Source organism: Patiria miniata, unplaced genomic scaffold (genome assembly GCF_015706575.1).
Source record: "Patiria miniata isolate m_02_andy unplaced genomic scaffold, ASM1570657v1 HiC_scaffold_13, whole genome shotgun sequence".
NCBI classification, from domain to species: Eukaryota; Metazoa; Echinodermata; class Asteroidea; order Valvatida; family Asterinidae; genus Patiria; species Patiria miniata.
This window is the reverse complement of record NW_024037051.1, coordinates 6,603,957-6,630,685: the sequence shown is the minus strand read 5'-3', so window position 1 is coordinate 6,630,685 and position 26,729 is coordinate 6,603,957. Positions and strand designations below refer to the sequence as shown.

Below are 26,729 nucleotides of genomic sequence, written 5' to 3'. Positions count from 1 at the left end.
ACAATGGGGTCTTGGGAGCCGGACTACCTGCACCCTAAAACAGCTAAAGAAACTTTCATTATGTCTTGATATACAGGCCATGATAAGTTACCCAGAATTCCATCCCCACCGTCCTTCACAAGATTCTGTGAAGCTCGTCAGCCCTTCCTGGCCACTAAGCGTCCTATAGGCCCAAGCTGCAGGGCGGGGTACGAGCGACGCGCTATGCACATCGGTATCATGAACAGCGCCCCCAGTGTAATGCCGTGCATGTCCTGGTGAAATGTTGTCTACATTTTAAAAGTCGTTTTTTTTTGTGAAATTAAGGATGAGATGTTCCAGTTCATATCATTTTTCACGAAAATAATGTTTGATAACAGGCTGACGAAGGACTGTTGGGAACAGCGAATGGAATATGCATGTAGGTCTCATATACAGTATTAACAAACAAATCCGTAAAAAGGCTTCCTTTTTAAAGCAAAGACGTCCGTACGATTTTAAAATAGTAGTAGGGGACTTGAGTTGAGAATCTTTGTAAAAAGAGTAGAAGTCAGGCGCGGATCCCCTGAGAGGGGTTCGAACCCCCTCCCCCCCCCCCCGCCAACCCCACCCCCTTCTGACGCGCACCAAAAATGTATAACATTATTATAATGATGATAAGATCTACCTGTCCGCAGCAATCGGATAGTAAACATCTCTAACGGGCCTGAACCCTCCCCCTCCCCCCCCCCCCCCCGCTAAAATTCCTGGACCCGCTCCTCAACGCAAGAAATGAAAAAAAGTGGGCTCCTTTTTGCCCGAAATGTCAACTTCTTTCCGTCCATGGAGCCCAAACAGATATGGACCCACCAGTGTTCCACGTTTCTCCGCCCATTATTTAGAAGAACTCTAGAAAGCCGAATGGCCTACCACTTATTGGAAATACAAAATTGAAAAAAAAAACCCAAGTCAAGTGGAACAGAAGAATGTAGGCAAACGTTAGGGATTGAATTTAATAATTCCATTAAATGGGGCTTAAAACATTAATTTTGGCCCGCAGCTTCCGAGCTTTCAAGTTTAAGAACTCCGATATGGCATGGCTTTTACATTTTTGGCCCGGTGCTGACAACTTAGACCATGGAGGTAGGAAACCTACCTCCATGCTTAGACAGTCCGCACCGTCAAAATGCTAGGCTCATCATATACACTGGAACTCCGGACTATGATACCTCGATTTTTTTTCATCCATTTCCTTAAGCTTTGAGTTGACGAGAGTTTATTGTTTGCCTATCTAAAAATTAAAGTTCTAAACATGGGTTTCGACGCGACAAACTACATGGCTATTGATGTAGCTAGCAACGCCGCCTCATTATGCACATGTTGTTTATTTTTATGGGCGATGATCACCCGATGGTAATGGCGCCACCTACGACGTATGCTGCGTCAACTTTTTTGCCATTTAAGGAAGAAGTTCCGCTTCTGACGTCATTCTGTCTCTCAAAATGGCGGACGGCGAACTGAACATCGACAGCATCATTACCCGGCTTTTAGAAGGTGAATATTGTCCTTTAAACTCCATTTCTTATCAATAATATGGATATATTTGGTAAGGGGTTAATAATTTCACATGCCAGAGTTCTCGCTCTGTCTGATTCACTATGAACCGTGTTTTATTGAGCTTTTTCGATGTGTTCAAAATCTAACAAAACTAACGGTAATCCTTACTTTTTAGGATCGGACCCCGTTCGTATATATAGGAAGGGAAAGACTCAACAAAAACAGTTGACTAAATGACACTCAAAATAGACATTCTGATACTTCTTGGCACATCTGAAAAATTGGCAATGACACCTTGAATATCATCAGGTTTTATTTTGTGGAAAGAGGGCAGGGCTTTGATTTGAGTTTTGAACAGAACTCGTAAAAAATAGAGGTGTCCTAAAAGTAAGAATTACCAGACTAACAAACATGACAAACAATGTCTAAGTAACAACTGAACAAGTAACAACAACATAACTTTAACAACATGTCATGCATGTCTTACTTATGGAGGTAGGAAGGCGGGATCAGACATTCCGGATTCGATCACAAAGTTAGTGAATATTGTTGATGTAGGCCTACTCTGGATGTCAGACAAGTCGACCGTTGAGACAACTCGACTTGGGACAAGTCGACCGTTGAGACAAGTCGACCGTTGAGACAAGTCGCCCGTTGAGACAACTCGACTCGGGACAACTCGACCGTTGAGACAGCTCGACTTAACGGAAATGTATACACGTGGAGCGGGAAAAAGTTGCGATCCCGGACGCGGCGCGGGCAAACTTGATGCACAGAGGGCGTTCCAATCCGGTGGCCGTCGCGTCGGGCCGGCGCGCCCCGCCAGCGAGGACCGGGCCCGGCCCGGCACGCGGGCACGTCGACCGGGGCGGCAAGTGGGCGCACAGGCCCGGCATAAACGATGTCACCGTGCACGGTACGGCCGACGCTGACCGGGGATAAGTGCGCGCACAGGCCCGGCTGCGCTATATCGGCTCTGCTATCATGGTTATATCCAACAAAAAAAAACAACTCATGTGTCATCACTCCCAAACGGCGATCAGCCGCCGTCAAAATCCCCGCGACTATCCCCAAAACTAGCAACAAAAACATGCGAGGCGACTTGTCTTAACGGTCGACTTGTCTCAACGGTCGACTTGTCTTTCCATTTATCGCACATACGGTCGAGTTGTCTCAACGGTCGAGTTGTCTCAACGGTCGACTTGTCTCGAGTCGAGTTGTCTCAACGGTCGACTTGTCTGACCCCCCCTACTCTAACGTGGCATGGCCCCTAACATGGCGCACTTTGATTTTTTGCCCGCTGCGCCAAGGCCCCACATTTGTGGCCTTGGTATTGCTAATGCTGCGCCATACGTTAGGCCACACGTCTGGTTAGGCCCAACTTACTGAGGAGTTTAGTCCGAAAATGGCATCTATGGACTCCAGAAAGATACTATTCTAAATTTCTCAGAAAAGTTTTGGCAAAAGATGAGACATCATACAATACAACCGTATGCAGCGGTATTCAAACAAATGCCCCAAAAATGTGCGCCGGTGTTTGGACTAAACTCCTCAGTAGTTGGAAAACCAGACGTGTGGCCGAACGTACAGCGCAGCAATAGCGAGGCCACACAAGTGGGGCTAGCTGCGCCTAGCTTGAGCAAAAGTTTTAATCGGAATTTCACAGAAAGTGAAATTTCATCAAGTTCTAATTATCTTAACACTCCCATGACTCCTGTTTATAAATCACGAGATAGGGCCTACCAGCTGTTATTTTCCGATTTTTTTCGAAGTGCACAGTGAACCCTTTGAAAATGTCCCGAATAAAATAGAAAATAATTTTCTGACATTGTGACGAACTTCTAGTTGGGTATGCAGGGGCCTAAGTACAGATAATAATTGTTTATCAGAATTTATCAACTTTACTGAAATTCTTAAATGTTAATTTGGAATTTTCCGACATTTATTCAAGTGCGCCACATTCATGACATTGGGGAACACTCAGCCGATTTGTGCCCAATTTCCGGACGCCACTGTTGTTGAATTTCGGATTAAATTTCATGAAACCGAAATTGTTAACATTAAAGGTTAAATAGCAAGGACTAATAAGGTAAAAAATACCAGTATTTCACTGAATGAATTTGAAGTTTGTCAACAAAGAAGTTTGGCAACACTGATGTGGAAAGTCGGGGTAAATGTCGAAGTGCGCCACGTTAGGGAACACCACTATTGTGTTCTCGTATGTCTTGAAATTCTTGATCGTGGATACAGTGATTTGATAGTTTTGCTGAATTACCCTGAAACTTAGGCCTAGATTTTTGCTTAAAGCTCTACTATTTTTTAACAACTGATTCTACAACAATATTCATGCAACATGCATTTCAATTGTCTTACACGTACACACAAGGCATGGCCTGTCATGCCTGTGTTTTCGTTGGATCAGAAATGTGTGGAGGGTGATGAGTAAAGCTCAGATTTTTTCAAAAACAATCGGCCTGATGGTCCAAAAACAATACTAATATGGCGATCGTGTCTACGGGCCTGGTTCCTAGAATGAAGGAACAAAATTCACTTACAAATCATCTGACCTACCAAACTAGTTGGCGACATTAAGAACATACAGGTATGACATAGATAAAGGGCAGGGTTTTGATTTTTTGAGGTTAATTTGGTGGTAAAATGACAATGACAACGACAAAACGCAACACGAAAATAAAAGTTGGCGATCACCGTGCGATGTGCCGCGGGCACGCAATTCGCGCTACATGGCATCAACTGGCCCGTAAACCGTGTAGGAAAATCGTAATTTCTACCCCAAGAAACTGTTCAACAATTACCAAAAAGTCTGCTTTAGGTTGTCAATGTCATTTTTAGTAATAAAAACAATTCTTGATTCTAATTTTGATCAAAACAAAACAGGGGCCCTACACTACACGATCGCTATAAAAATGTGCCATGGTGCATCCTGATAACTAGTTAAAACATACGTAGTGGCTGTCGTTACTGAAGCCGTAAAGCCATTTTATCTGCTATCATTACAGCATTGCAAAAACACCATTGCGACTCCTTTTAACACTTATAACTGCCATTTCAACCAGAGCACTTTAGTAGCTCGATTGGTTAAAGCCAGAGTCCATCATTTCCAGCTATCCAAAAAGTAACTGGCGTAATTATTGTTGTAAAACATACTTGGTTGAAAGATAGTAAGGGGACTAAACTCCCTGTGAAATCAGTCTTTCTGGCAAGCTATCATTTTGGCCTTTCCAACGGTGCGTCTTAAGATGCACCGTTTTAAATTTCCGCTAGTAATTTTTTTATTCGGCGAAGCGTCACGCATGCGTTGACATGACCCACACGCGCGTGCGGTTGCTAAAATTCATCGGATCAGTGCGCGACATCGCGTAGCTGCAGTCGGCTAGTGAGAACGTATCTCGGATGCTGAATTCAGGCCCAATTCATAACATGATTCAGCAACTTTTGATTTGAAATCGAGATCCTAGTATGTTGTTTTTCTCGAAATATACAGCTGAAGCTGAGCTGAAACTTCATCAGATTAGTTGTTCAGCACCGTTCTTTAGATTTTGACAATTTTGTTGCTTCAAACGAACAAAATGCACAAATTACAAATGATGGACTATACCTTTAAAAAGCTACAGTGCCATTCTATTTGGGACCACACGTGTACACTGCCCAGTATTAAAGCAATGTGATGCCATATTCATATTCTGTAAATGGCACAGGCAAGCCCCTGTGGCTTTGTATAGATAACATTCCTTTCTGCTATAATTATCGACCAACAATCCTAACTACTTGGTTTTCTTGCTATGCAGTGCGGGGATGCAGGCCGGGAAAGACGGTGAATTTGACAGAGTCAGAGGTGAGGGGCCTGTGTCTAAAATCCCGGGAACTGTTCCTTAGTCAACCAATCCTCTTAGAGCTGGAGGCCCCTCTCAAAATATGCGGTAAGTGTTTAATGATCGTGAGAAGTATAGTAATATTAAAGGGAATATACATCATTTGCTTTTGCTATAATTTTCAGAAATGGATGGAATTGGGGGGGGGGGGGTTGGAAATATATAGCAAATATAGTTACACTGACTTTTTGAGGTTTGGGGTTCGAAAATGCTATAAAAGCCAAGAAAAACAATCATTTTCCTGTAGTCTGGTTCCCTGACTCCATATAAGAAGAAACAGAGCAGTTTACATACATTGGGGAATTGTAAGGTCAGGGAACCAGTCTAGCTGGCTTGTACCCGTTGATAGGTGTGTAATCGATTGCAAACAAGTGCGATGGTCAATTGGGGCCAGTATTTGAAAAAAAGCCAGTTTTTTTCCAGCGCTGGTCGGCTGACCAGCGTTGGAAATTTGATACAAAAATACCACTTTTCTTGAAAATGACAGTATACCAGGTGCCATGATTTTACAGGATGCTTTACACTGTCATTCACTAACAGTCCAGCAAGGTATTTCCAAATAATTTGGTAGTTATATTTTTTGATGTTTGCAAATGTTATATTTTCCCTTTAAGCGTGTGAGAAAAACTGTAATTATTTGCCCAAGTGACAAACTTGGATCATACCACAAGAGAGCGCAAGTCCAAAAGTATTAACTCTAATGTACTGGTACCTGAATCCATCAAAATCTGCACCCCTGTTTTGGAGGATTTCGGCGGATTCCAGATACCTCCATAGTGAAAATGTTAGGGGATTTTGATGGATTTAGGACAGTAAGCCTAGCGGTTCTGCAGGATTTTGATGAATTCAGGATACCTCCATATTGAGCAGTTGGGGGACTTTGATGGATTCAGGATCTCAACAGTGTAACTCCTTGGCTATATCTTTGGTGTGTACGAGTTACCAGTATATATGTACTAGACTGGTGGATTATGATGGACTCACTGGTGGATTCGGATGGACTCAGGACACCAACATTTGTTTACATGACAAAATTGGTGGATTTAGGCAGATTTTGGCAGGGCTAGGGGTACCCCCTGCTTCAGATTTATTGTATGATTGTTCCTTGAATAGGCAAACATATACATACATAAATTTCTTTTGCAGATGATGTCTATTTCCTTTAACCCTTACTCTCTGAGGGTAGTTTACTACATGTCAGTTGGTTATGCCAATGCCCTCCAGCTGCAGTTTATTGGCAGATAGTTTGTCTTAACAGTGAAGGCTCCAATTGGCAGGAGTTGGAGGCCCTGGAGGGTGCCTGATACTGACCAGCTGGGGGCACTCACTTTGTTATCAGAGGACTCTCATTGTTCTCTGTGGCATGTATTGGAGTGCCTGTCCAGTTACCCTTGAAATGACATGGCAGATATTGGAGGGCCGTGCAAGAAACATATGCCATTTTCTTAAGGCACATAATGGCATGCGTTGGAGGGTCCAGTTGGGTAAGGGTTAAATGAATTTATGGATAAAATGTCCATAAGATGAATTGTTTTTGTGGGGGTAAAATGTCACCAAAAAACTTCAAAGTAATTGATGTCAAACAATTTGCTCCACGTTTGGGCTTAACATGCACTACCGGTATGTTTTGGTCTTTCCTCCCCAGTCATATTTTGCGCACAGACGGCCAACATTACTTTGACAAGTGAAGTGTGAGAACAGCCAGAAGGAAATAGTCTTTTTTTCTCTGTATCCTCCTATCTTGGTTCAGCGTGCTTAGCGTTCAAGGGTGATTTTTTGAAGAGGAAAACTCCCATTAGAGTTTTTGAAGAGGAAAACTCCCATTAGAGATTTGACACTACTTTTGCACTGGAATTTCAGCTCGGAACTGAAATCCACAAAAATCAATTGTAGGTCGTTTCTCGACAATCCTTCTGTGTGCATTCCTGAATCTCCCTCACAACTCCACCCCCCCCCCTCGAAAACAATGTAAAAATGGTGGATAAAGGTTGAAATGTATCCGTTGTCCTGAGTACTCCCTTTTGTACATAAAAACACACATATTTTATGTACATATGTGTCTTTTTTGTTAAAGAGTGCAATTGAGATTATTTAATTGCTTCCCTGTATGTATGCTACATGTACAAGTAGCCCTGAAGTACATGGCAATGGTTTTAATGCAAATTCATGTAGTGGAATACATGTACATGTAAATGCATACACTGTACTGTGAACAGGCTTCATATAATGTAGGCCTACCGATACATGTACATGTACATGTATCTATTGGGTAGTACATAAGCTTTTTGTTATTATGACTTCATTCATAAATTTGTTAAAACGGTTTAATCTCAGGTACTGTACAATAAAAAAAAACAATGTATAGTAAGATAGAAAAAGAGGTGCATGCATGCAGATGAAATGTAAAAAAAGAAAAATGTTGAAACAATATACGTATGCTACATTAAATGTGCATTGCACTGGATCAGGAAATGTTTGTCTCTACAACCTAAACCACGCAGGGGGAATTGGAGCTTGCAGTCCCAAACTTGTTATTACAAATTTGTTATTGGCATGGGTGGCTTGTGCGTAAAGCGCTCGCCTCTCACCAAGGTGACCACGGTTCGAATCCTGGCCGCGGATCACATGTGAGTAGAGTTGTGCGTTGGTTCTCTCCTGTGCCACGAGGGTTTTTCTCCGGGCGCGTCCTTCGCAATTCAGCATACCAGCTGCAAGTAAGGATGATTAGCCTCCCAAATTATTATTATAATTATAATATTATTATTACATGCACATTGTAGTCTGTAACAAGTATTCCATTGGTTTACTACAGCATATTGGTTTTTGAAATTGAACATCCCACCAAATAATATTACATTGCAAAGTTGCAGAAATTCAAGAATTAACAAGGATAATCCCAATTCACTGCTAATGCTTTGTTGCCACGGGTATTGCCATTGTTAAAGGGAATATACATCATTGGCTTTTGCTGTAATTTTCAGAAATGAACTATTTGAGGGGTTAGTATGATAGATCAAATATTGTTACACTGACATTTTTGAAGTTTTGTGTTCGAAAATGCTGGAAAAACCAAGAGAAACAAAAATGTTCAAGTAGTCTGGTTCCCTGACCCCACTAAAGATAAAATGGATCAATTTATAGATGCCGGAAAATTGTAAGGTAAGGGAACCAGTCTAGCTGGCCTGCACCCGTTCATGAACATGTAACCAATAGCAAACAAAATTGGGACTGAATAAACAGGTAAATTTGGAGCAGTAGTTGAAAAATAGTTTTTCCAACGGTGGTCGGCCGACCATCGTTGGAAATGTATACAAAAATACCATTTTCTTGAAAACGACTTCACACCAGGCGCCATAATTTTACAGGATGCTTTAGACTGTCACTTACCAACATCCTAGTATAGTATTTCATAAAAACGTGGTAGTTTTATTTTTCGATGTTTGCAAATGTTGTATATTCCCTTTAATACAGGCATTACTCTAGAGTGAATCAGCCGCTAAAATAAGCATGTGTGTTAAGTTAGTCATCATCATTTGTGGGTGTCTCTGTGCCAGTGTGTACACACTCACTATTAGGGTTTATGACAGGTTACAATGCATTGATACAGCGATACAGTGTTATCCAACCAATTGATGCAATGGCACTCCTGAGTGTCGATGTGTCCCATGGGGATACCTGCGTGGGCAGGATGGCATGATTTGACACTTTATTATTCTCAAATTTTCTCTGCTACAGTACAGTGCATGATGTATCACAGAATAAGGGAACATATGAATCATGTATCATGCCTTATGGGGGTTATGGCTATAGATCTAACAATGTACATGTACATGTATACATGTACAGTACGTACATTAAGAAGAATAGAATCCCTTGTTTGTATTGAAAAATCAAGTTAACGTGATCAATATCCTGAAAAGAGTCCAACCCAGATGCATCACACCTATGAAATAATGGGGACACACCAACATGTTACAACGAGGTTATTCTGGACATGCTGGAATTTGTATCCTTGTGGAGTCGTTTCTTTGCTCTTGTGTACTAAAGTTTTCGAGTTTGAAAGTGAACTTTCAAAAAGAAAAGCTCCTATTTTAACCAGAATTAATTTCCTGGGCTGAAATTCTGGCTTACTATCCCTCACATGAAATACTTTAATTTGCGACAGATCAACACACCTTGGAAATTCCTAGTTTTTGAGTAAAGTCAATATATCTATTTCGTGATAACCTTGTGGAGACCTACATGTATTCACCTATATAGAAATTGCCCTGTTAAATTGACTATCATACAATCTGTGCACATGTCTCCAGAGGGTACCGTGTACCAGATTGTTGGAGATACATGTACACAGACATGTACATGGAGGTTTCCTACATGTACCTCCATGCATACATACATTGTACACATGTAGAATGATGTACATGCACATGTACACCTTCCTGATCATGTGGAGATACACTGTACACCCAAACATACTTTTGGGACTTCACCTACTGCTGGTACATTTGTACACGTATGGTTGATTTGCGTTTTCATGATTTTGGGTAACACACGTCTACATATTGGGAATTCACCTACAATGTACATTGTATACATACCGGTACTATATCATTTTAGGAATGTACTGAAGTATTTGCTGGTGTTTTTCTAAGAGCCGGATCTTCCACCATTTGTGACACTCTTGAAATTAGGGATCGGAAGCTCTTGAGTTGCGGTATATGCAGATTTTTCTCAGCGAATTTATTCCGTATCTGTATATGTGAAGACAAGATTTACATGAAGTGATGTTACTTTAGGTTCTCGGGAATTAACGAATGAGCTAGTGCCCGATATCAGACGTTGGGGGCGCTAGGTTAATATTAATTTACATGTAAATAAGGTTGAACCAAAAAATAACTGGGGTGTCTTTTTATAACCGTCACATATACTTTTGGTGAAACACCTTCCATCTCATTTTACATTTTGGGACATACCGGTACAGCGCTACTACATGAATAATGACATTATTAAAACCAGTAAATTACATACCATACCTGTAGATAAACCCACCAAGATGGAACTACGGTACATGTACACATATGGTTGCATACGTTTAATTTTCTGTACATTTTCCTATTTACTAATATTTTGTTTGCTGTTTTAATTATCGGTATGATTTGATAGAAAAAAAACGTGCTCTGGACTCCTGTCCTCCTTCAATGTAATAATAAAAATGAATTAAAATGTACAGTATTTGACAAGCATCGAGAAAAAAATTGAAATTTACACTAGGCCTATAGCTATGAATAATTTGATTATAACATGCTGTACATGTACATGTTCATATGCGATGTGATCATGCGGAATATGTCTAGTCAAAGTTTTAAGGAAATGAGACCATACTTCCTGGTGTTGTTAAAAGTGTGCCTCGGGTAAGATGACACAAATGGATACATGACCGCACAATTTTGTTTGTCTAATGAATGGAATAAACACCATACGGATACTTTCAACATGTGTTTGAACAAAAGTGTTTATATTGCATGCTTTTATGTACAAATGAGGAACTGGGAATGTGCATTGTACAATGCACTGTTAATTAAATGATATTCAAAAGAGGGGAAAAGTTTCAGTTCCATTAAAGATGAAAGGGTATTCTTTGTTCCATGTGTAATCTGTATCCACATTGAATACAGTTACATGTGGTGTCTTTCTAGCCCCCCCCCCCCCTTAATAAAGTGTGTTTACAATAACCAAAGCAACCTGGATTTTTATGGCCAGATTGCCTACATGCACCTCAATTATTTTTGGCCGAAAAAAGGTAAAAAAGGTGGTATTTTCACTAGAAAGTATCTTGAATCCACGCAAATCCATCAATTTTGTCATGCAAAACAAATGTTGGTGTCCTGAGTCCATCAGAATCCACCAGTGAGTCCATCAGAATCCACCAGTGTAGTACATATACCGGTACCTCATACACACCAAACATATAGCCAAGGAGTAAAACTGTTGAGACCCTGAATCTATCAAAGTCCCCAAACTGCTCAGTATGGAGATATCCTTAATCCATCAAAATCCTGCAGTACCGCTAGGCTTTCTGTCCTGAATCCATCAAAGTCCCTCAACATTTTCTACATGGAGTTATCCTGAATCTGCCGAAATACTCCAAGACAGAGGTGTGGATTTTGATGGATTCAGGTAGCTTATTGGTATAACTTTATAAATGTAATCCTAACATGTTATCACTACACATACATATTACATGTAAGTATAAAAGCGTAAGACAAATGACCTCCCAAAATTGTTCACTTACAAATAGCTGTATAATTTTTCAAGACCTTACCTAAAAAATCACATAATTTCTTTTAAGGCATTAGTCCATACTTTACACAAATCTAAAAATAAGTAAGTGTTGAGAGTGTTACAATGGAACTTTGTACAGAACTTTGCCATCATGAAATTGCTTTGTTTATGGATAAAATATGATTCAGCTTTTCCAGACAAGTATTGACTTGTTATGAAATTCATTTATTACAAGGGCAGCCCACTCTTAAATGTACAATGTACATGTACATACAAGGAAATAACATTCACTCACTACATTCTCACTAATTTGGGGCTTGTTTGAGTGCATGTCCACGATATAAGGCTGCTAATCTCATATTTTGGGCTGGCTAAATGTTTCCAACATCTTTGTGCTGAAGTTGTCTTATCTAGTCGAAATATTCTGCCCCCAAATTAAACCCTCCTATTGTTTGATCATTCACATACAGTCGTACATTTCTTCCACTTCCCCTGCCATGCATTTTGAGTCAAAAAAAGCGAAACCCAAATGTCGGGACAATTGTTTTAGTGAAATTCTGCATGTAGCACTTTCAAAATCTAGGATATAAAATCCCAATTCATAAGCTTTCTTTGAGTACAAGAATCATTCGAATCACTCATGTACTTTTCAAGTTACGGAATTTTAAACACAACCACCGTTTTAAAGTTCTGTCCACCGATCACAAAAAAGAGTGCGTTCTTTCAGCAAAACAAAAACAATTCACACACATCCCTATGTGATTTGTTTACGTGCAGAACTTCACCAAAACAATTGTCCCGACATTTGGGTTTCGCTTTTGTTGACTTACCTGTACAGGATAGTAAAAAAAAATAGTCAGATCGTATTCGTGTAAACACTGTGACTAGTCAAATTCCATTAACAGACAACAGAGGTGACTGGTAGGTACACGTGTACCATGCATGTACATGTACAGCTGGCATATCAATCAACTCCAGTCAAAGCATGGCTATATCAAATCAACAAGGGAATTCTTAACTGTTAAAAACAGTCACTTGATTGATTTTGACTGCTGTGACGGTGCAGCTTTAAATTTCTAATAAGGAAATAAATATGTACATGTACCTGGCTGGTTTTAAAGGGAATGCACAACATTTGCTTTTGCTGCAATTTTCAGAAAGAAATGGATTTAGAGGATTGGTTTGTTATAGCAAATATTGTTAAACTGACGTGTTTTCAGGCTTTGGGCTTGTAGATACTGGAAAAACCAAGAAAATCAATCTTGTTCTTGTAGTTTGGTTCCCTGAACCCCTTACGATGAAACAGAGCAATTTTAGATCTTAGGGAATTGTGAGGTCAAAGAATCAGTCTAGCAGGCTTGTACTCCTTCACAGGTATGTGATCCATTGCAAAGAAAATGCGGAATAACTAAATTTGAAAAACTAGGAGCAGTTTTGAAAATAGCCAGTTTTCTCCAACGCTGGTCGGCCGACCAGTGTCGGAAAAATACATTTTTTCTTGAAAATGTCAGCACACCAGGAACTACGATTTTACAGGATGCTTTTGACAGTTATTCCCTAACAATCCAGTAAGGTATTTCGTGATAATGTGATCATTTTATTTTTTGATGTTTGCAAATGTTGTATCTTCCCTTTAAACAAGTACTTTAGAACTGTCCTGGGGCCTGGACACAGATAACTGCCCTAGCCGAAATTCATTCCTTTCGGACAAAAAGTCCAAACAAATAAAAAATAATGTAATTCCAAACATTTTGTTCAACGTTCTACTTCATGTTTTCGAAACACCCCTTTAGCTATGTTTATGGTACCGTATGTGCCTGTCGTGAGTGGAACCTAAAAATCTCCTAATATGGAGATTGGCACACGCGTGGAGCGTACTGTGGGATATGGCGCAGAATGCAGCAGTGCCGGTGTAGTGTGAATTTGGGACTCTATGAAATACGGGCTCATTGGTGCTATTGCGCATGCAAAGTGAAGATTGTGAGCGTTCAACCAATGAAAGGGTAAAAGGGACCTGATTTCATTGGGGTCAAAATTTCATGTCACACCGGGAAAAGTGTTTTATCCACCCACCAGTGTTTTATCCTCCCACGTGACAGGCTCTCGACCAATAGGAATGGGTAAACTTTCTCAGGTATTTATAAATGGACTTTTAACCCTAAAAGTCAAAATTCTCATACTAATATTTCCTGAATTTTCTTTACAGGTGATATACACGGCCAGTACACAGACCTGTTGAGGCTGTTTGAGTACGGCGGCTTCCCACCAGAGTCCAACTATCTCTTCCTGGGCGACTACGTGGATCGGGGCAAACAGTCGCTGGAGACTATCTGCCTCCTCCTGGCCTACAAGATCAAATACCCGGAGAACTTCTTTCTCTTGAGGGGCAACCACGAGTGTGCTAGCATCAACAGGATCTACGGTTTCTATGACGAATGTAAGGCTGATGTCTTAATTTACAATTTGCAATACCCTCCGTTTGTTTGATCAGTCACAGACAGTCAAAAAGCCAATCCTGTTCCCCTGCCTTGCCTTTTACACAGGCTAGTCACCGACAGTCAGATCATATTTCTTGTAGGCACTGTGACAGTCAAATTCCATCAACAGACAAAATCAGGTAACTGCAGGGGTGTGAAATCTCAGCTTTGAAGCTGATTTCAGCTTTTTTTGTTTTGGATTTCAGCTGTTTCTCTCTCTTGCTGTGTACAAAAGTAGAGAAGATTTCCAAAGTTCAGCTTTTTTTACACCTTTTTCAGCTGTTTTCAGCTATTTTTATCAGTGGTCAGTCACACCCCTGTAACTGCTAGGCGCAGCCGGCTTATCAATCGCCTGCAGTCAACTCATATCAGGTTCCATAACAATCACAGTCAGTCAATCCTGCTTTGTAAAGGCAGGTGGCACTCAACTGTTAAAAACAGTCACTTGATTTATTTTGACTGCTGGGCAGGCCTTGTTGACATTGCCAGCCAGAGAGGGAGGGTCAATCTGTTAATTGCCAATTTGATTTTAAGTTTGATGGATCATCAGAAAGATCAGCACTGTATAATGGTAAAAAAAAAAGCTGATTTGATTTTATAAAATTCAAGAACCTATCCTAAAATTCATGAATCTTTGTGTCTTAACGTAGGTAAAAGACGCTACAACATCAAGCTATGGAAGACATTCACAGACTGTTTTAACTGTTTGCCGATAGCCGCCATCATTGATGAGAAAATCTTCTGCTGTCATGGAGGTACGTGCAATGGCTAAACTGCCTGGCTGTGGTTATCTGTAAAATGAGGATTTTGGACTTGCTGCAAATATTTGTTTTTGTTGCAAATAAGACATCCAGTGTTCCATTTTGAACAGACGCAATGTTCAGTTTTTTTTGGGTTGTTGGAAATACCCTAGAGACATGACAGATAATCACGAGAGAAGGGTATGCACATGTACACCATTGGTATACAGGGTGAGTAAAAAAAACCCAAAACCCAAATGTCATGAAGTACTGCAAAAAAAAGTATCACAAAAAAATATATGCGTTCTTTCAGCAAAACGAAAACAATCCCTAATTCACACACATCCCTATGTGATTTGTTTTTGGTTTGCTGAAAGAACACTTAACTTTTTTGTGATCCCTGTACAACAGTTTAAAATGGTGTTTGTGTTTAAATACATGGGTGATTTGAATGATTCTTGTACTAAAAGAAAGCTTATGAATTGGGCTTTCATATACTAGATTTTGAAAGTGCTATATGCAGCACTAAAACAATGTTCCCGACATTTGGGTTTAGTTTTTTTTTTTACTCACCCTGTAGTTGGTACAGTATGCACGTGATGTTTAGTATACGCACAGTTGAACCGCGCAAGTTGATTACTCCTTGGGATTTTGAAAGTTGGCAGCTATGGGAGATGGAGGGAGAAGTGGCAGCACAAACATACCCTTAAATTGTACCCAGGTAAAAAAATTGATTAAGACATATTATTTGTGGTTTCTTTGATGGGTACAGGATTGTCACCAGACCTGCAGTCCATGGAGCAGATCAGACGCATCATGAGACCCACAGATGTCCCTGAAACAGGTTAGCAGAGCTTGTTTGTACATTGTATGAAAGGAAGGATCGTAACACTTCATAATAACCCAGGACATGTAGTTCCTGTACCACCTCAAAACACCCTGCATGTTACTCCTTGTACCGCCCAAACTGCCCTAACACTCTCTTTCGTATTCTAGATTCATCAAGGAGTAATTGTAATATGTGACCGGCTCCACAAAAAAGGGTATTAAGTCCCGCTGAGCATTATTGTGTAATGGCCCGCTCAACATTGAGAGGGTGAAAATCTCGTCAAAATGTGATTTTCATTTTTTGTCATGACTGACATCTTTAATACCTACAGTTTCAGGTTTCATTCACTGAAATGTTGATTTTGATGAACAAAGTGGAAAAAAAACAACCATTTTGGGTGCATCGTTCTGTTGTTCTCCAACAAAGTCAACTATTTCAAAGCCTGTTCTCTCAGTTGTGTAATTTGAACTCCAAGAAAGTAATTAATATGCCAATTTATACGTGACCGTCATATCTCCAGAACGGGAGAGGCTATGGAGCTCAATTACATACCAAATGAAAACTTACATTGTGGGCTTTCCAACCATGTATATAACTCAATTTCACTTTTTTGCGACATAATACCCTTTATTGTGGAGCCGGTCACATAGTGTATCACATAGCTTTATTGTGTTAATTGCACTTTTTAGACATCTAGGTTTTTTTTTCATTGTGCTAAAGTGCTTAAAAAGTTAATAATCGATGTAATCACAACCTGCTTACATGTAAGTTCTTAAATTGAAAAAAAGTGACATATTTTGCTTAATAATTTTGTTCTGCAAAGCGACTCAGTTATATTCAGAAAAATCAGCAACAAATGTTCAATTGGGAATAGAGTCCTTATTAGAATGTGCAGCAGACACATTTTTTTCCAGCTAATTTTAAACTGTTTTTCTGAGCTGTGTAATTAATATAAATGTAAGTACTTCTGAAAAATATAAAGTGTACTATTTAAAGGGAAGATGCAATATTTCCAAACATCACAAAACGAAATGATCAAATTATCACGAAATACCTTACTGGATTGTTAGGGAATGACACTCTAAAGCATCCTGTAAAATCGTGGCTCCTGGTGTGCTGACATTTTCAAGAAAAAAATTATTTTTCCAACGCTGGTCGGCCGACCAGAGTTGGAGAAAACTGGCTTTTTTTCAAAACTGCTCCTAATTTTTCCTAATTAGTTATTCCGCATTTTCTTTGCAATTGATTACACACCTGTGGAGGGGTACAAGCTAGCTGCTACACTGATTCTCTGACCTTACAATTCCCAAAAGTCTATAAATTGCTCCGTTTCATCTTAAGTGGGGTCGGGGAACCAGACTACAAGAACATGATTGGTTTTCTCGTTTTTTTCCAGCATCTACAAGCCCAAAACGTGAAACAAGTCAGTTTAACAACATTTGCTACAACATACTTATCCTCCAAATTTATTTATTTTGAAAATTGCAGCAAAAGCAAATGTTGTACATTCCCTTTAACTAGTGTTGATATCTTCAGCCCTGCAGCTACGTTCACGTACGCATGACCATGACTGGATTAGAACCCCAGGAAATATGAATTACGCGTATTACCAGCCCAGAACATCTCGCCAATTTGGGTTGTACAGATCGAATCGGCCTTCAGTTGAATAGAGTTCACTGACTCACCCATCCTGGGTGGCCTGATCAACTCAAAACCCTTGGTGGATATTTTTGGTCGTATCACGCTGAAAGTCCGAACACCGTAACTGCTTTTTGATACCATTGTTACATATTGGCAGTTGATTTAATCTGATCACTGTCTAAATTACAAAGAGAAGAGTTTACGTACCTATTTTTGGGAGACATGGAGATAAAGTATGAGTAATATTGTTTACCTTTCAGTGGTAGTCCTGTTGAATATGACAATACCAAATAGTGTGAATATGATGGGATATTTTTTTTTTTTTTTTTTAAGCTCTGGTAGGAGCTTCTACATGTCACTTGGTGGTCGGTCTGTCTGTCTGTCTGTCTGTCTGTCCCCAGTAAATTGACCAAAATATTTGACCAAAAATTGAGCAAATGTCATGCCAACTTGACGAACATTTTCGTTTTCAGTGGGCGTTTTATAAACTGTCAAGGGCTTTAAAGGGAATGTACATCATTGGCTTTTTCTGTAATTTTCAGAAATGAACTATTTGAGGGGTTACTATATTAGATCAAATATTGTTACACTGACATGTTTGAAGTTTTGCGTTCGAAAATGCTGGAAAAACCAAGAAAAACACAAATGGTGGAGTAGTCTGGTTCCCTGACTCCACTAAAGATAAAATGGATCAATTTCTAGATGCCGGAAAATTGTAAGGTAAGGGAACCAGTCTAGCTGGCCTGCACCCGTTCATGAACATTGTAACCAATAGCAAACAAAATTGGACTGAAAAAAAATGGTGAATTTGGAGCAGTAGTTGAAAAGTAGTTAGGTTTTTCCAACGGTGGTCGGCCGACCACCGTTGGAAATGTATCCAAAAATACAATTTTCTTGAAACTGACTTCACACCAGGTGCCATAATTTTACAGGATGCTTTAGACTGTCATTTACTAACATCCTAGTAAGGTATTTTGTAAAAACTTGATAGTTTTATTTTTCGATGTTTGCAAATGTATATTCCCTTTAACCTGCTAAAAGGATGGGCACAATGAACCGCCATCAACAAAATAGTTACCTTTGACAAAAAAAGTGACACCTGACAATAAAGCGCTACAACGTTACCAAAAACTAACATCACAGTCGTGTGCGTATATGCACAGTTCTTTGGTTTTCGAATATTCAAACCGGCAAAAAGCTATCATGTTGATGATCGAATGATGAAATATTTGATATTTGGTATATTTGGGGCAGCCCTATTTGCGATTGACTTGTTTTGAACTTAGATGTACATCTGTTGTTTATTTGTTTGGAGCTGGCTTTACTGCTGTTTATTTATTTATTTATTTTGCGTTATTTTACCAGGGTAGCCCCATCAGTTGTCAATGAACTGTTCTCCCTGGGGGCCCTGGATAACACAAAAACATGATATAATAACGACAAAAATTACAAAAAAATCACAATAAAAGACATAATGAATACATTACTAAAAATAACCCAAGGAATTAAAACCACACAGAATTAAAACCTTAGATGAAAACAGACGATGTATTGTTAAACAGATTTAAAATGGAACATTTATCCCAAGTTTTGGAAAAACATAAATATTGAGTCAGAATTTTGGCTTAACACAAAACCTGCCATAGAAAACAATAACTTGAACTGAGATAGAAATTTTGGTACTGAACATCTGTGAGAATGAAATTTTATTAGGGGTAAAATTTGTTGTGCCATTAGTTCACATAAAAAAATGAACATTTTAATAATAAGAAAAGAAGTGCAATGCACTTCACTATCCTAAGGCCAAAAGTGCATCTTCATTTTTCTCGATGCAAAAGTCTGTTGAAAGCCATTCCCTCCAAAATGCTCATTAACCCTAAGGTCAAAAAAAAAAAGTCTCCGGTTTCTGGTATGTGCGCGCGTCGCCGTAGCCATGCGCGTCGGCAAAATGAAAAAGTTTTTTTTTCAATGAAAGATGATGTCTCAAAACCGCCAAACTCACTGGTTTGACTGGAATTCTGCTGCTGCACAATTTTAACGTGTTTTTAGATGGGGTTATGATCGAGAATAAGCTTAATGTAGCCTCTCTGAACTCCCATATATTTGCACTAAGTTTAGTCGGGCACCATTTGCAGTCATCAGTCGACATTTGAAGCAAAAAAGTCAATGGACAAGCTCCATACCAGAAACCGGAGACTTTTTTTTTTTGGCCTAAAGCACATCCGAGGTTACTCAGTCAACCTGCCATCATAATTTTTAAAAAGTATTTATAACGTAAACAATTTTTAATGTTTGTTTTTGTTTCTTTTTGCCAGGATTGCTGTGTGACCTGCTATGGTCCGATCCAGACAAGGATACGCAGGGCTGGGGCGAGAACGACCGCGGTGTCTCCTTCACGTTTGGCATCGACGTGGTCTCCAAATTCCTGAACAAACATGACTTGGACTTGATATGCAGAGCTCATCAGGTACGGTGCAGAATTTTAAGTTGTCTACAGCAAGGCAATGTATTACATCAAAAAGTTAGAGTTGATTTTCAATGACCTGCTTGATGCCAAGAGCATTTCCATAAAATGAACATTTTTGTTTTAATTCGACTGGAAATATCCTACCAGTAACAACATACATAAACTGGTATCGTTTTTGGGCTGTACCTTTTTACCCAGTCCAAGTTTAAGGAGCTGCCAAGCACAGAAATTAATTTGCTACATTGTAAGCACAGAAGCCTTTTGCTTAGCAAAAACAGGTGTCATGCAGTGCATATGGCATGGGACTGGTTCTCAGCTGATCTGGCCCAATTTTCTGGCTCTGCTTACCGTTAGCGAAAAATCCCTGATTACTGTAGCAAAAAATTCCACGCTTACAGTAAGCGTATTTCACGGGTTAGCAAGGAATTTTGGCTTCAGTGCTAGTCTAGGAGCTAGATGTTACATGGTTTGATACGCAATAACCTGTTGCATGGTTTGATATGCAATAACCCACCGCCGCTGTAACCCGCCACCACGAAAGATCCCTATCACGACCAACCAATATTGCCCACGGACTTGTCAGTAGCAAAGTCTAGGGTATCTCCTGAAATCTCCCCCCGAAAAATGGGGGAAACTAGTGCGCAAGTGCGACTTCTGCAGGCGATTATGGTCCATTTTCAGTCTCTACACATACTACTCACAACAAAAGAGCTGACCAGTGAAGTTGCACAAAGGTCTTGCTGCATCTGTTATGGTATTGTACTTTAAGAAATTTGAGAGTTTGCTTTCAGAACTACTATGAATTCGTTGAATTGCGCGCTGCATATAATAGGCCAAACAGGTGCGTGCACACAACACGGCCAGAAGCAGATGCCCTAGACATTGCTACTGACAAGTCCGTGGGCGATGTCGGTTGGTAGTGACAGTGCCCTCTCGCGGCAGCGGGTTATCGCAGCGGCGGGTTATCGCGTATCAAACCATGCAACGTCTAGCCCCTAGACTACTTCTGTGCATGCGTACATCCCATAACTAAGGATTCTGTGCTTACAGGGTTAGCACAGAATTTTTCTGCTAGCGCCGTTAGCAAGGAATGGTATCATAAGCGCTGAATTCTGTACTTAGCACAGCCATGAAATAAATTGGGCCCTGGTAAGCAGCTCTGTGAAGTTTGATCCCGGTAAATATGTCTCTCCAATATGGCTTCAAGTCTGCTGAGAAAAGACTCTGATAGGGGGCAAATGGCAACTTCAACTCTACCCGTACGATTTTTGTTTATGGACAAAGTGGTCAACCTTGTTTTTGTTTGGTTTGCAGGTCGTTGAAGATGGCTATGAGTTCTTTGCCAAGCGTCAGCTAGTGACGTTATTCTCAGCCCCCAACTATTGCGGGGAGTTCGACAATGCAGGAGGCATGATGAGTGTCGACGAAACACTCATGTGCTCATTTCAGGTATGAATTCGCTTAGTCCTCTTTTCTGTGCCGTTCAAATAGTGCAGGGTAAAGAGTTCCATTACACAATGACCTCATGCTGCACACCTCATTGCCAGTATTTGTCTGCCTTACTCCTGTCGTGTACAACTTATTGAGAACCACAAAAGAGATTTGACTACATGGTGCTACTGTAAACCTTACATCTTTAAGCTTTCCACCATGCAAACCTTCAAGTCTTAACTAACTTTTAAAGCCAGAGTCCATCATTTGCAGCTATCCAAAAAAGTAACTGGTGTAATTATTGTTGAAAAACATACTTGGGTTAAAGATAGTGAGGGGACTAAACTCCCTGTGAAATTATTCTTTCTGGCAACTGTCATTTTGAAGAAATCAACAGAAGAAGGCCTTTCCAACGGTGCTTCTTAAGAAGCTCCGTAGGAAATTCAAATTAGTAGTTCGCTTTTTTATTCGGCGAAGCGCACGCAAGCATTGGCACGATGTACAAGAGCGTGCAGTTGCTATAATTCGTCGGATCAGTGCGCGACATCGCGTAGCTGCAATCGACTCAGTGAGAACATGTCCCGGACGCTGAATTCAGGCCCAATTCAAAACATGATTCAGCAATTTTTGATTTGAAATCAAGATCCTAGAATGTTGTTTTTTTCTCAAAATATACAGCTAAAGCTGAGCTGAAACTTCATCAGGTTAGTTGTTCAGCAACCTTCTTTAGATTTTGAGCACGTTGGTTGCTTCAAACGAACAAAATGCACAAATTACAAATGATGGACTATACCTTTAAGTTAGGATCGCGAAGCCATTATATGGCATGAGGTTAAAAGGTTACAGTTTTTAATTACATCTGTTTAGTCTGTTACCATTGTTCATAACGATATGTCACAATTATGGGTGGCATGGGTGGCTTGTGCGTAAAGCGCTCGCCTCTCACCAAGGTGACCACGGTTCGAATCCTGGCCGCGGATCGCATGTGAGTAGAGTTGTGTGTTGGTTCTCTCCTGTGCCACGAGGGTTTTTCTCCGGGCACTCCGGTTTTCCTCCCGGAAGGAAAAATCAAACACTTTCGATCTCAGGCTGTGCTCCGTGGTCGTATATGGGTCGATGTGGCCGGCAGCCATAGGCGCCTTTACGTGCCAGCGGCCCGACCACATTGTAGCCGCGTCCTTGCAATTCAGCATACCAGCTGCGAGTAAGGATGATTAGCCTCCCAAATTATTATTATTATTATGCTTGCTTTCAAAGGAGTATGAAATCCAGTTATAACTGTAGCCTTGCCTTTGCTTGTGAGATAGATATATCCCACAGCATTTCATGATAATGTGCCGATGTGGATCAAGTGGTGAAAAAAGGAGTTATGTATGGTTTTGTAGTTAAGGAGAATGTGCAGTCTAAAGGCCGATTCATACGCCATGCAAATGCAGTGGAAGCAAATTCAGTCTCAGCAAAACTAAGCGAATATTGAAACATTTCTAACATTAAAAAAACACCTGGATTTTGCTAACAGATTCTGAAACCCTCGGAGAAGAAGGCGAAATACCAATACGGGGGACTGAACTCGGGCCGACCCATCACGCCACCCAGAGGGAGCACCAAGAAGTAAACCGACTGCAGCTGCAAAAGCAACATTTAGGAGGGGTAACTAAAAAATAACCATTGGGTAAAACTGGGGTCAGTGATTTTTCTCCGCTAATTGACAGCAGCAATTATGATTTGAAAACGGCATTTGTGTTTGACATGGGGTGATATGGGGATATTTTTCATGTCTTTTTTAACCATCTGATTAGCCTGGTATTATTTATTGTAGTTTCTTTTCCAAATTCCTGCAAATTGTTTTTTTTGTAACTTAAGTCACTGGTCAGTTGAAAAAAAAAAACACCCCAGAATTACAATGAGTTAACTTTGGAATGTCTGCTGAAATATTAAGTAGAAAAAAACATCGCCTAGATCCTAATCCCACCTAAAATATTTGTTTGTGCCTCCTGTGGACCAAGCAGGGGCCATGTTTAACTTAATAGCATTTGCATAATCTAAAGTTTTATTTCTATATAATCATCATTTTATCCGTTACGTTATTCAGCATTTGTTAAATTTACATAGAAATAATTCCACGGACTCTTAAAAATATCACTGCTGGATGGACTGTTATACGAGTGTTTTTTGCCTTTTTGGCTTTAAATTTTCGAAATTATGGATCAGACTGAAACGGATATGTGAGAGAGGCCTATAATTTGTTACTATAATTCATCGGTTCAGTGCGCGACATCGCGTAGCTACAATCGGCTGAATGAGAACGTGTCCCAAATGCTGAATTCAGGGGCGATTTAAAACACGACTCAGCAGATTTTGATTTGAAATCGCGATCCTAGAATATTGTTTTTTTTCTTGGAATATACAGCATTCACTGAGCTAAACCTTCATCAGGTTAGTTGTTAAGCACCCTTCTTTAGATTTTGAGCACTTGTGTTGCTTCAAACGAACATAATGCACAAATGATGTGCTCTTCCTTTGAATGCATTGTGTACAATCTCAGTACAATTACAGGTTGAACTTATATATGCATTTCTTGGAAAAAAATGAATGCAAAGACCAGTATGCTGACATTTGTGGGTCTGAAAATGACCAGTGATCAATTCGGGTGATTCACAATGCAGTGCACCACCAAGAGTGTGTCCTGGAGTGTTATTTTTTCCAGTGCATTGTGGGAGATGGTCGACAAATTCGCAGCGCGGGACATTTGAAATTGTTTGTTTTTCCGGTCAGTAGTTTCGTAAGCGTATGATTCGAGTACCGGTATATGTTTGCCCTTTTTTTTCCTTTTTATCAATATGGTGTTTTTGTAAGGCGGCAGAACGCTGTGACCCAATCTATAGCAAATTAGCTCAAGTTGTCTACTGACACTCATTCAAATGGGCCGTGTTTTGTCGACCGTAAACTTGAAAAAATGGACTCTCCATGGCAAACTCTGCATTGCGTATTGCCCGAATTGCAAAATTAACATTGCAAGGAGTAAACCTGTTAACGTTATAAAATTGTGTTTTGGCCCGTGTTCAAAGTTTGTCTTTTTTTTCTGCTATTGTTTTTTTGTTTCAGCTCATAATCATTGGCAAATTAGGTATTCATTGTCCCCTTGTATTTTCTAAGACATGTCACATTTTTGTTTACTTGTAAATGAAGCGGAATTGCATGGTCCCAAAATAAGTAAGGAGTTGAACAGAACTTAAAAGAAGAAAAAAATGTGAAAAAAAAAGAACCAGTTAGGTTTAATAACTGACGAAAATCTCATATATGATTTATTAAACATACGGATTAAGTTATTTGCTTGTTTGTAAATGAAATGCTCAAATACTGGATCATTACCACATAAAAGTAGTTGGGTGTGTTACTGAATCTATTATATTTCTGGCTTTCATTTTTATGATTGTATTATAAGATTTTTTTGTTAAATTGATTTTGGGGGTTTTCGTGAACTGCGTTTGAGTTTATGTAAAGAAATATTTTAGTGATAAAGAGTTATATGAATGTATTGTATTGTTAAATGTAGCTTAATTGCATGGCCATGCGATTGAATATGCAACGCTCTGCCAAAAATGCGCTTTGCTATTCTTGTGTAGAGATGCGAAGTCGGAATGTTATGTTGCCATGTGAATGTAATTTGCTTTTCTGTAAACTCCATACCATTTCATTTATAATTGCCAATCATTTTTTACAGTGTAATACTTTTTAAATTAAGGCATTCATATAAGATTTCATGTATTTTAATTTTTTTTTTCAGTTAAAAAAACTTTCACTAGCAGAGGCAGAATTTTGAGATTTGTCTTGAATGAAACAAATTTTAGGTACCAGTTTTTTACCCTCTTTGGAGATTGCATTTTTTCAGCAGTAAGACTTATTTTTGGACCAAACAATTACTGTTTGAACTGTTGTGAATTTCTGACAACGAACCGTCCCCTTCTAAAAATGGAAACTTGGCCACTAATTACGAGTCTGGCTGGCACGGCTAAAACGAGTTCTGTCTTTTTTTTCCGGTGCTAAATATTCGTCTTTTATTAAAAACTTGATAGTTCTGCTTATCTATTTGTTGCTTGCAATCACTGGTTGTCACTGCTATGCAAGCAAATGCTATCCTAGAAAATGCAAGCCCGATCAAAACTACATTTCACGTTTTCCATTATAGTTATAAGTGGCATTATTTAATTGGTGGACTTATCCACCTAGCAAAGTGTGTCATTCTTTATGACTTGTGCAAGAGTTGTTCATTGTGAGCTGTTTTGTTTCTACATGTACCCAAGTTCCTTTTAGCTGTCTTGCATTGACAGAAATGACAAAAACAAACAGCCATCTTAAGCGTTTTTCCCCAACGAGATAGTTTGGCAACTTATGTGGAAGGAGTTTAATCACTTGATCACTTGTACTTTTCATTCATGGGAAAAGTTGCTGCAACGACATACCAATCATCCAACAATTTTCACATTTTCATATTCAAAAGGATTTGGGGATAAAACATGAGATGATGATTCAGAAGTAGAAACGTTCACAGTATTTGAATAGGAATTATGGGCTTGTTATAAACTTAACAAAATTCTACACTGATGGATTGCCAGAAAGGGCTTTTGCCAAACTCATTTTTCATCAGTCACTTGTTTCATAGGAATGTTTTATAAATATGCAGTGCCTTTAATTAAAAAAAAAAATCCTGTTGTGTAGCCAGAATGGATGTTACATTTTGTGGGATGTTAAAAGTTGGTGCTTTACACCTTTTGATTGAAATTTCTTATTTAATAGAGACTTGCAGTGTAAACATTTGTTTTTGTCCCCGTAAGGAGAATTCATCCTATTAAAAGTAGTTATGTTATTTAGGGAAACATTTCATCTGACATTGTGTAGGAATCATTATTAGTAGATTGTTTTCATGACCATACATAAATAACCAGTTTACAGACATTATTTCAGTCTTTGCTATTTTACGTGCGATGATCTTTCATAAGAGGTTCATGTATTAACGAACCTCGCTGTGAATTGCACATTTTCTTTTGGCATATACATGTATTTGTTAATTTTGTTTTTTCCAGTAGTATTTTATGCCACTGTAAAAAGTTTGTGCATTTATTCAATAGAGAATTAAAACATTTTTTCAAAACAAATCTGATCCGATTGAGATAATTATTATGTGGTTTTTGTTTTTTAAATGTACTTTGTCTTCATTGGTTGTAGCCCTGCGCATCCTGCACTTTTGTATGTTGAGGACATTTCCTACGTCAGCTATGGAAGTTTTTTATTGGAGGTGATTGGGTTCAACCCGATCACTGATCTGAATTTGTTCATATTAGACTATTAGGCCATAGAGCTAGGAGATTGATTCCTGATGAAAGGGAATGTACAACATTGGCTTTGGCTGCAATTTACAGAAATAAGTGCATTGGAGCATTTATATGTTTTAGC

General features: G+C 39.4%; 1 protein-coding gene across 1 annotated transcript; it reads left to right on the top strand.

The window, feature by feature from the left end:
* The first annotated feature begins 1,368 nt into the window (after window positions 1–1,368).
* Window positions 1,369–26,431, top strand: LOC119721147 (serine/threonine-protein phosphatase PP1-beta catalytic subunit). Its single transcript, XM_038191015.1, has 8 exons — window positions 1,369–1,512; window positions 5,325–5,456; window positions 13,897–14,127; window positions 14,818–14,922; window positions 15,680–15,751; window positions 19,693–19,844; window positions 21,159–21,293; window positions 22,795–26,431. The coding sequence occupies exons 1-8, from the start codon at window positions 1,461–1,463 to the stop codon at window positions 22,888–22,890; spliced, it is 975 nt and encodes a 324-aa protein (XP_038046943.1). The 5' UTR covers window positions 1,369–1,460; the 3' UTR covers window positions 22,891–26,431.
* The last annotated feature ends 298 nt before the right edge of the window (window positions 26,432–26,729 follow it).

Coding starts and splice junctions, on each gene's coding strand:
- LOC119721147 (XM_038191015.1), top strand. CDS start 1,461: ATGGCGGACGGCGAACTGAACATCGACAGCATCATTACCCGGCTTTTA. Junction 15,752..19,692: donor CACAGATGTCCCTGAAACAG/GTTAGCAGAGCT, acceptor TCTTTTTGCCAG/GATTGCTGTGTGACCTGCTA. Junction 19,845..21,158: donor TGATATGCAGAGCTCATCAG/GTACGGTGCAGA, acceptor TTTGGTTTGCAG/GTCGTTGAAGATGGCTATGA.